Here is a 13,215-nt window from a genome sequence, read left to right as displayed (position 1 = left end):
GATGACTAGCAACATATAAGGCAACTAATGCTTGTACTTAACTTGTGGCTGCTATGACATCAACTGTTACTGCAACATGTGGAGCAGGTGACGATAAAGACACTGTCAAGACAGCAGCAAGGAAACAATATGGGATGAACGTTGGCGATGGTATAGCTTGGCTACAGCGTGAGCATGGAGATGGCCTGGCGATGGCATGGAGATGGTCGAGACATGTTCATGTGTGGCACAGCAAGTGAGAACAGAAACACTGACCAGTGCTGGTAAGGTCAGTGGCATCTCACTATGTCTACCACATGGACCAGCAGCTTCCCAAATTTGTGAAAGACTGTCACACAAAATGTGGCAGCATGAGCTAGGCCTACATTGTAGAGTCTCTTACACTGCAGGCTACTGCTATATTAGTGTTCACATATGCACAATGATTGCACAGCCAGACTATTACTGCTATGCACTGTCTATAGGTCCGAGCCTCCACACTGACTGTTCACAGGCCTATACAGTTTGTGGGATACTCGATCCTGAAATACTTACCTGGAAAAAGTTGAATCCAAGTTGGGCCCATCCAATTGCAACATACCAGGGAGGTAGCATGCACAAGTAAATGCCTGTTGAGAGTTCAATAACAGGAACCAATGCTACTTTTCACCCAAATGAACATCCTAAAATTAGCAGATGCCTCATCTACTGAGGGGAGCAGTTGCCTTCTGGTTGCATTTACCCCTTATGTGGATGTTGTAGTTTCATCAAGTGGCCAGTGAATCTGTCAGTGAATTATGAAGAACACGTTAACACCTTTGAAAACTTTTGATTTAATGATAATAGTTCACAATAGAAGATTCATCAATATGGTAATATTCCAAGTACAAACTGGGTTGGTCATGTGTCTGCCAGTGCTTGAAAGCAGTTTGCTGACAAATTATGTATATGCAAATCCAGAAGAAGACGTTACATAGTACTCAAAAGACAACCAGCTGTTGGTATTTCAGAAGTGCTGAAATACAAATTTCAGTCCTAACATCAAAAGACTTCCAAAATGGCATACTCAGCTCACATACCTGAGCAGTATTTCATTGCCTGAACACCCATGTCCACCAGCAGAAGGCTCAGAAAATCTCTCTGTGTACTTTCAGCTCCATGAGTCACTTAACCGCTACCCTAATCAAAACATCAGAGGCAAACCACATTTGGTCACAAATGGTCATTTATATTTTACACTTAAATCATATTCATTAAAATTATTTATCACAAAAATTAAAAAAATCTTGCTTTCATAAGTATTATAAAATTCACTTTTACTTGTTTTTTAGATCGTTACATCACCAGATTCCACATATAATAGTCTGCCTGCTTAGCTGAGTGGTAATGTCCTTGCCTCCCACGCAGCGGGCCCAGGTTCGATTCCCTGCCGGGTTGGAGATTGCCTCCGCTCGTGGACTTGGTGTTGTCCTCATCATCATTTCATCCTCATCATTGGCACGCAAGTCACCCAATGTGGCATCGACTGAAATAAGGCTTGCACTTGGTGGCCTAACCTGAATGGGGCCTCTTGGCCAACAATGCCATACGATCATTTCATTTCACATACACTAGTCAAGAGTCTTACTATGTGTTATTCAAATGTTATTTTTTTGTTTTTAATATCAATTTCTAAATTCTCATTGAAAACACAGTCAAATCTTATACAGATTAAAGTAAAACTGTTTCTTTATGGATGACTTGTCTTAGTACTTATTTTTCCTAAAGCACTTTTCTGGCTCGCCAGAAAATTCTTGGGGAAATTTCCCACAATATACATGTTCCAGCAGATCGTGCCACAGCTGTGATATGTATTACCATACGACACTGCCCCCATTATCTTACAGGGCATCACATGGGTTAATCTTGTGGAGGCTGTAAGGTATTTCAATGAGACAGCTGCTCATCATCTTCAGGTGCTGCTTACTGACATGTTGCTGCAGTGGCTCACCAATATATAAGCTGGCTCATTAGAAAAGTGCAGGTGCCAACAGGTGGGGCTATAACATCATGATACACCCATGCTCATAAATTAAGGATAATGCTGATACATGGTGAAACAACGCTCTGGTGGGTGGTTTGCAGGTTTAAATCACCTCAGGGTATGACCATGCGGTGCATTTGACCTGCGGTTGTCGCACAGTGGTGCTGGCAGCAGTCCACATACGCAGAGGTGTGTTGGTGCACGTCAGGGTACGGTGCAGCGAGTAAGTGTGCAGGCATTTTCAGACGTGCTAATGGTGACTGTGTGTTGAAAATGGCTCAAAGAACACATATTGATGACGTTATGAGGGGCAGAATACTAGAGTGACTGGAGTCTGGTCAAACACAGCGGGTCTTAGAAAGGGCCCTCCATGTGTCACAAAGTGTGATCTGAAGATTATGGCAATGATTCCAGCAGACAGGAAACGTGTCCAGGTGCTACAGTACGAAACATCCACAGTGGAAAGAACCACAAGATGACCAATATCTCACCATCAGTGCCCGCAGACGGCCATGGAGTACTGCAGGTAGCCTTGCTCGGGACCTTACCGCAGTCACTGGAACAGTTGTCTCCAGATACACAATCTACAGACGACTGAACAGACACGGTTTATTCGCCCGGAGACCTGCAAGGTGCATTCCACTGACCCCTGGTTACAGGAGAGCCCATAAAGCCTGGTGTCAAGAACACAGTACATGGTCATTGGAACAGTGGTCCCAGGTTATGTTCACGGACGAGTCCAGGTATAGTCTGAACAGTGATTCTCATTGGGTTTTCATCTGGCGTGAACCACGAACCAGATACCAACCCCTTAATGTCCTTGAAAGGGACCTGTAAGTACGTTGTGGTTTGATGGTGTGGGGTGAGATTATGATTGGTGCACGTACACCCCTCCATGTCTTCGACAGAGGAACTGTAACATGTAAGGTGTATTGGGACGTCATTTTGCACCAGTTTGTCTGAGCGAGCACATCTGGGATGCTCTCGGTTGATGTATTGCTGCACGTCTTCACGCCCCTAGGACACTTCAGGAGCTACGATGGGCACTGGTGCAAGAATGGGAGGCTTTACCACAGTAGGTGCTCAACTACCTGATCCAGAGTATGCCAACCCCTAGTGCAGCCTGCGTACGTGTGCACAGTGATCATATCCCGTATTGATGTCAGGGTACATGTGCAGGAAACAGTGGCATTTTGTAGCACATGTGTTTCGGGATAGTTTTCTCAACTTATCACCAATACTGTGGACTTACAGATCTGTGTTGTGTGTGTTCCCAATTTGAGTGTGTGGACTCAGATTCCCCATCTGTGTTCACAGTACTGAGGCATTGTCAGCCGCAGATGAATGAATCGGAGCCAACACAGGTGGGAAATCAGAATCCACACACTTAAACTGGGTGCTAACACTCTGCCCGCACGTGCTCAGGGCAGCGATTTGCAGCTGTGCTTTTCCTGTGTCATACATGTGAAGACTGTGGCCTGTTTCTCCAGTAGAGGGCACTGAGTGTTGCTGTATTCTCTGATTTGTCTACAATGATGTTCTAGCCCCACCCCTTGGCACCTGTGCTTCTCTAGCAAGCCAGTGTATATATTGGTGACCCATTGCAGCAACATGTCAGTAAGCACCTGAAGATGATAATCAGCTGTCTTGTTGAAACATTGTGCGGCTTCCACAACATTATCCGATGTGATTCCATGAACCAATGAACTATGGATACTTTCCAGAAGTATTAAGACTACTGTCAGAGAGTAATCAGTCAGTTATTGGGAGTCTGATTTGTAGACATATTTATTTGAATAAAAAAAACCTAGAATGTTTATTTTGAAAATAATTTTAAATCAGTAAATGTTATCCTGAATGTTGTTGCTGAAAAAAATGTTGAGTGCCAGTTGTTGAATTGTTAATAATGCTCTAGGTTGTGCAGCATGTATGCATTATTGTGCATTATGCAGTTGTCATTGGCTAAGAAATTTGGAACGTAACAAGAAAACACATGCAAGAATGAAGATGATGATAAGGAATGGCAGGTAATACAGGCTAGCGAAACTTGAGACAAGAGTCTTAAGAGAATGGTGAAAATGTTGCAGGAAGAATTTCCACTTGCAGAGAATATAACTAACACAGGCTATGAAGCAGTTTTGAAGTTGACCATATAGTGTTTATGCAGCATAGTCCATGCAAAAAGCTACACTGAAATCCTGTACCACCACTTAAACAAACATATTAATTCAATGTTTGTTTGAACAATGACTAAACATCTGATTGATACTGGCCAATAGCAAGTACACTGAAATCCATTTGCCAAGTAATCTCAAAATTATTTCACTATCCATTGGGAAACTAGCAAGAGTTGCTCACCCCTGCAGCTCAGATCCTGCCTGCATTGATGTTGGTAGGTTTGATGTAAAAACAGGTTTCACTAGACCCATCAACAAGATAAAGATAGAAGTGACTTGCTGAGATGAGGAGACAAGGCAGACTCAGTGAGTGAGAAGATCGGGTTCAGGAGGAATGGAAAAAGCACCCTCGCTGTGGGTCTGATTTGATGAGGGTTTTGAGATTCTAAGTAGCCAGAAAGAATTTTTAAGGATGGCCCATGAACAAATTGGTCGCAATACAACTATTCAAGTGCTTATGGCTGTGTTGCAGATATGTTTGTAGAAGTTCTTTTTTTTTTTTTTAAAGTACTAGTAATCTTGAATACCAGGGACTATGTAATAGATATGGAATCGCCTGTATGTTGGGAGTGGTCATGCTTAGTGACAATATTAGTGGAATCAGCATGGTGGCATTGATAGTGACAAGAACACCAACTGATAAAGAGACAGAAAGTGTGGAGATCTAGTGGATGAAGTGGGTGGTGCCTTGGGTACAGATTTAATGTGTTGGTCGTCAAGAGAATAATTTTTTTTTTGTGAGGGTAGAGTAACCAGGCTACAAAGCCAAAACTGTGACCACCTCCCAGAAGCTCAACACTCCTCCATTCCTTTTTTGAATCACTAACCCCATTCCAAACCTACTCATCACAATCATTCTGCCTCCCCCCCCCCCCTCCCCCTGCCTCCCCTCCTGCCAACAGACACCTATTTCATTTTTTGTGTTTTGAGGATTCCCTCTGAAAATATTTCTATAGGCTACGGATTCCAATGAAACCTTGACAAGCATGGTCTGTGTGTTACATATCAGATCCTAGCCATGACTGTTTGTAGTGCTGGTTGCTATTGTGAATGACAGTAGTGAGTTTCCAGTTTCTGTGAGATGGGATCTATTCTCAGCCCCTTAATCCAGCTAAATGGTAGGGGGCTGGCCCAAAAGGTGAGTGATTTCTATAGGATGGCTGCTGTTCCCTAATAGCTGTACAACAAACTTCTGAAGATGTTGGCTGGTAGCGGCACATTACAGCTGTAGTATGAGCATTAACAGGAAATAAGCAATCAAAGTGCCTACCTTTTGTCCTGGAGACTGATGGGCAAAGACTAACATGCTTGTTAAAATAATTTTGTTTGGAGCTAGTAAAATCATGGTGTCAGCAGACAGTTCCTGTGAAATGCATGCGTCTAGTTTTCTGGCTTCTGTGCTGTGGTGGAGGGTGGAGGTGGTGTTGTGTTTTTCAGAAGTTGTGATCAGTAAAGTTGTGGAAGTGTTTGGAAGCGAGTTCCCATGCACATTTCTGGAAACTGGTTTCGTCAGTTGCTTTTTTTTTTTTTTCCAAGATGGGTATTGCTGTTTAGCAAGCATACAAGGACTCTGTCAGAAAAGACCACCTACCAGAGAGTGAAGAAGGTAGCTAGATGGAGCTGTTTTTGATAACAATGAGGTGGAATTGATGAGGCTTATTAATGGACAATAAATTCCAATTGGCACCAGTAGAAGTTTTTAAGTGTGTTCTTGTGTGTGATCTTATACCTTCTAACTTTAGATTGATATTGTGTGTTGTTTATACAGAAGATGCAAGAAACTGGTTGGAGGCAATGAAGTGGATGTTTAAATTGCTCGTTTTCCAATCTCTTGATTGGATCTGAGAGTTTTTTGAAAGTTGTTTTACTGAAAAGTGATGCAGAAGCTGTGGCTATTTTACCCCTGTACCTTTGGTCAAAATGAGGCTGGTGACTCATTTAGCATGATAGTGTAAGCATAGTAATCCACAGAAGTAATCTGGGTCTGCCACCAAACATCTCAGAGGAAGTCTACTGAGAAATACATCACATAATTCCTCTTGTGTGTCACACATCACTAAGACTGCATGGACTCTGGCTGGAAGTGCATATGGGACTTCATTAGACACTGTTAAAACTCCATGAATAGGATGAGAACGAACATTTCCTATGTTCTGGAATGATGTGTGTCAAATGTATCAGGATGCAAGAATCTTATGATTTAAATACACATTGAGGTGAAAACTGCTGGTCAAATCCCAGATAACTGGAGTGCTCAATGTTTGAAGATTAAGATACGGTTTTCCCATTTGGATAGTTTACCATAACATTGTTGGGTAAACTATGAAATGGGACAAGTGAGCAGATTCATCAAGGTACCCACTGAAATTTAATGCCAATACAACAACTATTGGAGTAAAGTGGTAACTAACAATCTTTTTGAGCACAGTAACCTAAACTTAGATCAACACAAAGATGGAAAGCATTCTTCAGAGTTACAAGTAAAAAAGGAAGAAGATAAATAAATGGAATTTACCTCGTCATTATTTTCCTTCCAACTGGTTATTAAATTTTACACATTGCAAAATAAAGAGAAATGCTGAGACTGTATAAGCTGCTGTTAGTGTTTCAAACCCCACATTAAAATTTTAAATTTTTAAAATATTACAATGTGATGGAAAAATTATGAAGTAAATATTTGTGATCGGCATCATGAAATTTATCAAATGATATGTGAAGCAGAAAACAACTAGGTTGTTTGATGAATTGTAATGATAACAAGTGGGTTTAAATGTGACTTTAATTGATTGTACATGATATTCAGCCTAAATTTTGTCCTTAATTTCTCTGGGGGGAGTTTTGGACAGTTGTTCATCTTCTTATGACTAAAATACGATAAAAGAAAGTTCTGGATGGATTACAAATAATGCAAGAGTAAAGGTAACCCCTTGGCATACAGTTAAAATGTAAATGAGCTTTTACACAATGTTCATCCTTGGGCTAACTCTCTCCCTCTCCATATGTGTGTGTGTGTGTGTGTGTGTGTGTGTGTGTGTGTGTGTGTGTGTGTGTGTGTGAGACTGGGGAAGAGATGTGTCGAATGGGGTTGTGGTCAGTGAACAAATGTATAAATAGCTGCCTCTGTAGAGCTGTCCATTTGAAATTGAAGGTAGGATTGAGACAATATTCCAACACTACTGAAGTGGGTGACAACTGAAGACTACATTACCCTCTCAAAAATTTTGGAAAACATTGTGAGGAGTGAGACTGGCTGTTGATTATTGACATTTGTGACATCACCTTTCTTATAGAAAGATCCATTAGTGGCATATATTAATCTGCAAATAATGCAAAGTCTAGAGAAATCTGTCACTGGTATGATTCTCTGCCACGCATAATAGTTAATTACTAAGATATTTGTAGGGTGATGTGGCATAAGATACCAAGAGCATCAGCACAGAAGTATAGCAGTCACCTCTGGAATTGTGTGATCGCACTGAAGTTTTCATTTTTTTGGTTATAGTTATTGTTCTGAAAACTATAAAATACATGCTTTAATGTTTTTCAGGCGTGAGGGTATGTCTGACCTTATTTATTTAATGAATACCCTTGTTGACAAGGATGGGAAGATTTTGATTACCGGTATTATGGACGATGTGGCACCTTTGACTGATGAAGAAAGACAGATGTACAAAAATATAGAGTTCAGTGTAGATGAATACCGTGCAGACATTGGAACTAATAAATTACTCCACAATGAGGATAAGGTAAGAGATGGACTGCCTAATAATCTAATGTTGTTGCCTCACATTGTGTCACTCCTTATTTCCCTCTTGAGTCATGTGTTCAAAATATTTATTTTCAGTCAAATAGTTTGTTTAATCTTACATAATTGTATATCTGTGTAACGATTTAAAATAGTAGAAATTTTTGTTGTCTCAACCAATTGTGGAAAAACAGAAACTACCGTATGAAAATTTGATGTACCTATTTGTAAATCTGACAACAGGTACCCCAGGTCAGTTTGTCAGTCTAAATCTGCAATACGGTTATGTCGTGCTTCTATTACCACAAAAATATTTAGCTGTTTCAATTTTACATTATTTTCTTCTGTTTTTAACTGAACACTTTTTAGAAAAAACTATTCCTCAGGACAATATGTGCTCGAAAAATGGTTCAGAGAGTCAAACAAATTATTTATTATTACCACATTTACAAATTCTGTACAAAAGAAAGGAAAAAACTGGATGATGTAACTCATGTCTTCTCCATGAACAACTGCTCAGTATTATTTGACTTCTCTTGTGTACTGCCTATCTTGTCAGCAAGAAAACTTTTAAATCCCCCCATCTGAATCCCATATTTGACTGTCCTGACAAGCATCCAACTTGGTCAGGATTATATGATTTTGGCACTTACTGTCATTGTCTTAAATCCCTGATGGGTAACATTTTCTTCACGAACATAATACATATAATTTGTTTTGAATTCTGTCACTGAGGAGGAAGTGATATTCTTTGCCTTCAACTTTAATTTTGGGCCAGTTTGTATGCATTTTATTGGCACAAGATCCCCAACATTGTACATGAAGGATTTCTTTTGAGACTGGTTGAAGCTAGCACAGTTTTTGTCTTACATCTTACTGTTTTATATTTAGCATCCTTCTAGTAATTTCATGATGTGAAGTGTGGCCTATGTGTGCACTCTAAATCCCATGAAAAGTACAAATTGTGTTTTCCAAATACTTCCATGGTAAGTTGAATTCATGGTATGTTGAACTGTTGGATTTTGAACCATTTGATATGGTTGTCTATATGAAGCTCAGCAATAGCTGTAGCCAAAATACAGTTTATACCGTCAGTCTGTCCTTTCCCTCTTTAAGGAGTCTTGTTGTTATTAAAATGTGTCAGTTTTCTACGAGTCAGCAATAATCCTCAAATTATTGAGAGGTAAAGCAAGTATCTTTATCAGTAGTTACTTGGATTGGACTCTCAAAATTATTTTTCTGCAATTGTACGTTACTAATTCTTTCTACTAATTTTGTAGTCTTTACAGGACACAGGCAAATAAACTTATTACAAGCATCATCAGTAATACTTACGATTCATTTGTGTCTTGTATGAGCCAATTAAAGTAATTATTGTGATCCATGTGACAAGTACAAAATAAAGGTTGAAGGAAGGCTTCCTTCTTTCCTGATTTTTTTTTTAATTCACAGTTAAACATTTTACACAGATGGAGATCACTCATTTCAACTTGCCAGTCACCTATGGTAAATAATAACTTTGTTTTACTCCCTCTTTGCTTCACTTAACAACATCCTTTCTTGTGCACAAGACTGATGGTTTCATACTGCACAATTTGGAACCATTAAAATCCTTCTTCCATTGTTGAATTTGTAAAGAAGTTGTCATAAGATCATTCATTGAGAAAGTTTTCGTATGCTACCAAACCATTATCTTTTTCATGGGCTCTTTCTGATATTAGCTCACCTGCAAAACCAAACTATACATTTTCACAGAAACTTAAAACTTCTACATGTTTCATCCTAAAATCAGATTTGTGTTAGATGCTGTCATGGTGGTGGCATCATCTGGAGATATAATTACAAAGAAGCCCTCTTTCCTTGCATATCTGTGTAGCCCAGTTTCCTAATGTAGGTTGCCAGTTTTTAAAGATGTTTGGTGGCTACTTTCTTCCAATTATGATAAGCCAGAATAACCAGGCATGAGTTAATCTAGCTTGGTACTTTATTTAACGTACTAGCACCAACTCAACAACCAAGGAATAAACAACTAAAACTATTTATCAAATATACAAGTACCCCCACCCGCATGTTCCACTAAACCCTTAACTTAACAAACAATGGGAAGTTCAGGATGGACTGTAACAATATTATGAAAAGGAAAGTTGCCACTCACCATATAGCACAGATGCTGAGTTGCAGGTAGACACAACAAAGAGAATGTCACAAATAAAGCTTTCAGCCCTTGAGGCCTTCGTCAAAAATAGACAACATGCACAAACACAACTCACACACATATGACTGCAGTCTCAGGCAATTGTAGCCACACAAAGAACAACTTAACTTTTTTTTCAAATTACATTCCAAAAAATAGTTTATTAATGGAAAAACATCCTATAATGAATGAATTATGTATATACATATAAAGATGACTTTTGAAGATCAAAATAATGAATTACAAAGTTTTGAAAATCACCAGTAATAAAATCCTGAGTATACTCATGCACTGGTCTTTGACTAAAATATCCTGAAACTTGAAGTCATTTTTTAATTTTTGTGTAGCTATGAAGTCTAACCATGTATTTCACAATAGATTCCTGTGAACACAGAGTCCTGTAGGAGCTGACTGAAGCATAAAGGGTGTATTTTCTTGTACCACTGGTGAGCACTTGTCGCTCAACTGATGAACTATCATCACTTTCAATGTCTAATGAAGTAACATCACATTCTTCTTAGAGCTGCTAAATTCAGTGTCAAACCCAGGATCACTGTAGTAATCCTTTTTTGAAAGCATTTTGTAAACAACAATATAAGAGAGAGTCTGAAAGTGAGCATTTTGTTGTTGAGTACCTAAGTCTGCATACTGTAAAGACAATATCAAGTGGCAACTACCTCAATCAAAACATGACAGCCAGGCTAAAAATGTAGTACCAGACACTCTCTAATGGCCGAACATATAACTATCAGTGCTGAAATGGATATGTGTTGGATTTTATTTTTTTGAAGGTCTCTTCTTAAGTTGCCCTAGTATACTTGGTATTTTAAGTTTCTGTCAAAATAAAAATGTGGTAACTCAGGGTTTATGTTAAGGGGCTAAATCCTGGTTCCCAGGGAAAGTTGGTAACTGAGTTGACATCCAGATAGGAACGGTCTACGGAGGTTCTGGCATAGTAGCAGTGAGTACTATAGCATCAGTCTCTTCTGGAATCACCGTGAAACCCTCCACATCACTCAGTGCTGTCGGATAATCTTGTTTTGATGTATAATTGACAAATCGTTGTTGTCCCAGTTTCTCCACGTCTAGATATGATGGCTTTAACCTGTCTGTGGATACTGTTCCATGTCTACCATTCTGGTCAATTTTGAAGGTGTCTGTGTGCCTTGAAAATACCTTGTATGGCCCAGTATATGGTTGGCTTAATGGGGGCTATGCTGCATTGCCTCAGAGCCAGACATGTGGTGTAATATGTAGGTCCTTGTGAACAAAAATCTGTCTTTCTACATGTCTGACTGGTGGGCTTCCCTGCAAATATCTCATGCATGTACTGAGTTGCCATGTGAAGACCATTACTTCTGATGGTTGGGTCTCAACTCTTGTTAGGCCTATGAGCTCTACCAGTGCCCTCAACTGCTCCCCGTAGACCATTTGAGCTGGTTAGCATTGTAAAGCCTCCATGACTGTCATGTGCAGGCCCGCCAATACCAGTGGTACTGTTTCCGCTCATGTATATGAAGAATGGGTCAGTTTAGCCGTTAGTGTATGATGCAGCTTTTCCACCATCAAGCTACACTCAAAGTGATCACTGGTAATGCACAGATGGTTGTGAATAGCTGTAGGATTTCTGCTGAAAGCCATGATTCAAACTGTCATTCGCAATCCATTGTAACTGCGCGAGGCATACCAAATCTTGAAAACCATATACCCACTAACGCCTTGGCCACTTTCTCTGCCAAGATGTCTGGTATAGTAGCTTCTGGCCATCTTGTCAACCGATTAATGGCTGTAACCAGAAAATATTGGCCACCCAAATATGGTATCAGTGCCATGTTGTCAGCACGAGTGTTGGAAAATCTGACTGGGTGTTGGAAACTGCCTAACTGGTATAAAAGCATGGTGACTAATTTTGCTCCATTGGCACTTAAGGTAAGAACATGTCTAAGCTCAGCAGTCCTTCTGTACTCCAGGCCACACCACTTCACTTGTTACTAATTTTGCTGTCGCATGTATGCCTAGGTGAGCCAAATTTGTAGTGCCTGGAAAACCGTACATTTAAATTCTCAGGAAGGTAAGATTGCTGTACTTCTCACAATCTGTCACACCAGATGCTTGTATCACCATATGGGGCAGGAATTCGTCATAGCCATAGGGCTGCATGTTCATTTGATACTGATCACACTACTTTACCACTATCTCCACCCACGGTACTGCTTATAAACTAGCGCAGTTCTGTGACAGACAATCTGCGATGATGTTGTCCTTGCTGGAAATGTGTCACACGTTGGTTGTGTATTCTGCTATATACTCAATCTATTTTCACAGCCGTGGTGATCTGCGAGCTGTGGCACAGTGGAAGAACAACATTAGTAGTTTGTGAACTGTTTGCCCCCTACTGACGACCAAAAGTGTTGAACAGCCATGTAGATTGCCAACATGTCCCGATCAGTGGTGTTCCTTTTCCTTTGGTGTTTCTTTTCCTTTGCTGTGGCGTGAGGCTATGTGAATAAAAGGCAAGCAGTTGTCACCTGCCATCCACCTTTTGTTGCAATGCTGCTCCTGTGGCATTTTGACTTGCATACACTTGATGGCCAATGGGCTGTTAATTCATGGGTGAGCCAATTGTGCCACTTTTGCCAAACAACACTTGACTGAGAGAAATGCGGCTTTGCTTGCTGGTATCTAAGGTACTTTCAGGTTGCTGGCCATGTATTTGCCCATGAGCAATGTGGTGAGCAGTTTCTATTGTCTTGCCATCCCACAAAAGTGTTATTGATAGCGGTTCCCATACCTAAGAATCTACACAATCCCTTGTACATTGTTGGTATGAGCATATTCTGTACTGCCTTGACCAGCCCTCACTGCGGGGCCAGTCCGGCCAAACAGACAACTTATCCTAAGAAGTGCACTTCTCGTTTGCTGAATCTACACTTATCAGCATTAACTATTGTGCCAAATTCTTGCAGATGCTGGAAAAGCTGCTGCAAATGGGTTGCATGCTCTTCAGCTGTTGATGAAAATAAGAGAATAGTAATGTAACAGTAGAGAAGTGGCAGACCCTGTAATACCTCATGCATAAAATTCTGCCATGTCTGTG

At 40.2% G+C, this 13,215-nt stretch overlaps 1 protein-coding gene across 1 annotated transcript in view; it reads left to right on the top strand.

The window, feature by feature from the left end:
- The window catches only part of LOC124612769 (cytosolic non-specific dipeptidase), a 165,609-nt gene that overhangs the window by 115,342 nt on the left and 37,052 nt on the right, over window positions 1–13,215 (top strand). The window contains exon 5 of the mRNA XM_047141164.1: window positions 7,727–7,925. Within this exon, the coding sequence (XP_046997120.1) occupies window positions 7,727–7,925 (199 nt within the window). The remainder of the gene's footprint in view (window positions 1–7,726; window positions 7,926–13,215) is intronic.

Source organism: Schistocerca americana, chromosome 4 (assembly GCF_021461395.2).
Source record: "Schistocerca americana isolate TAMUIC-IGC-003095 chromosome 4, iqSchAmer2.1, whole genome shotgun sequence".
In the NCBI taxonomy this organism is placed as follows: Eukaryota; Metazoa; Arthropoda; class Insecta; order Orthoptera; family Acrididae; genus Schistocerca; species Schistocerca americana.
This window is presented reverse-complemented; position numbering and strand designations above follow the sequence as displayed.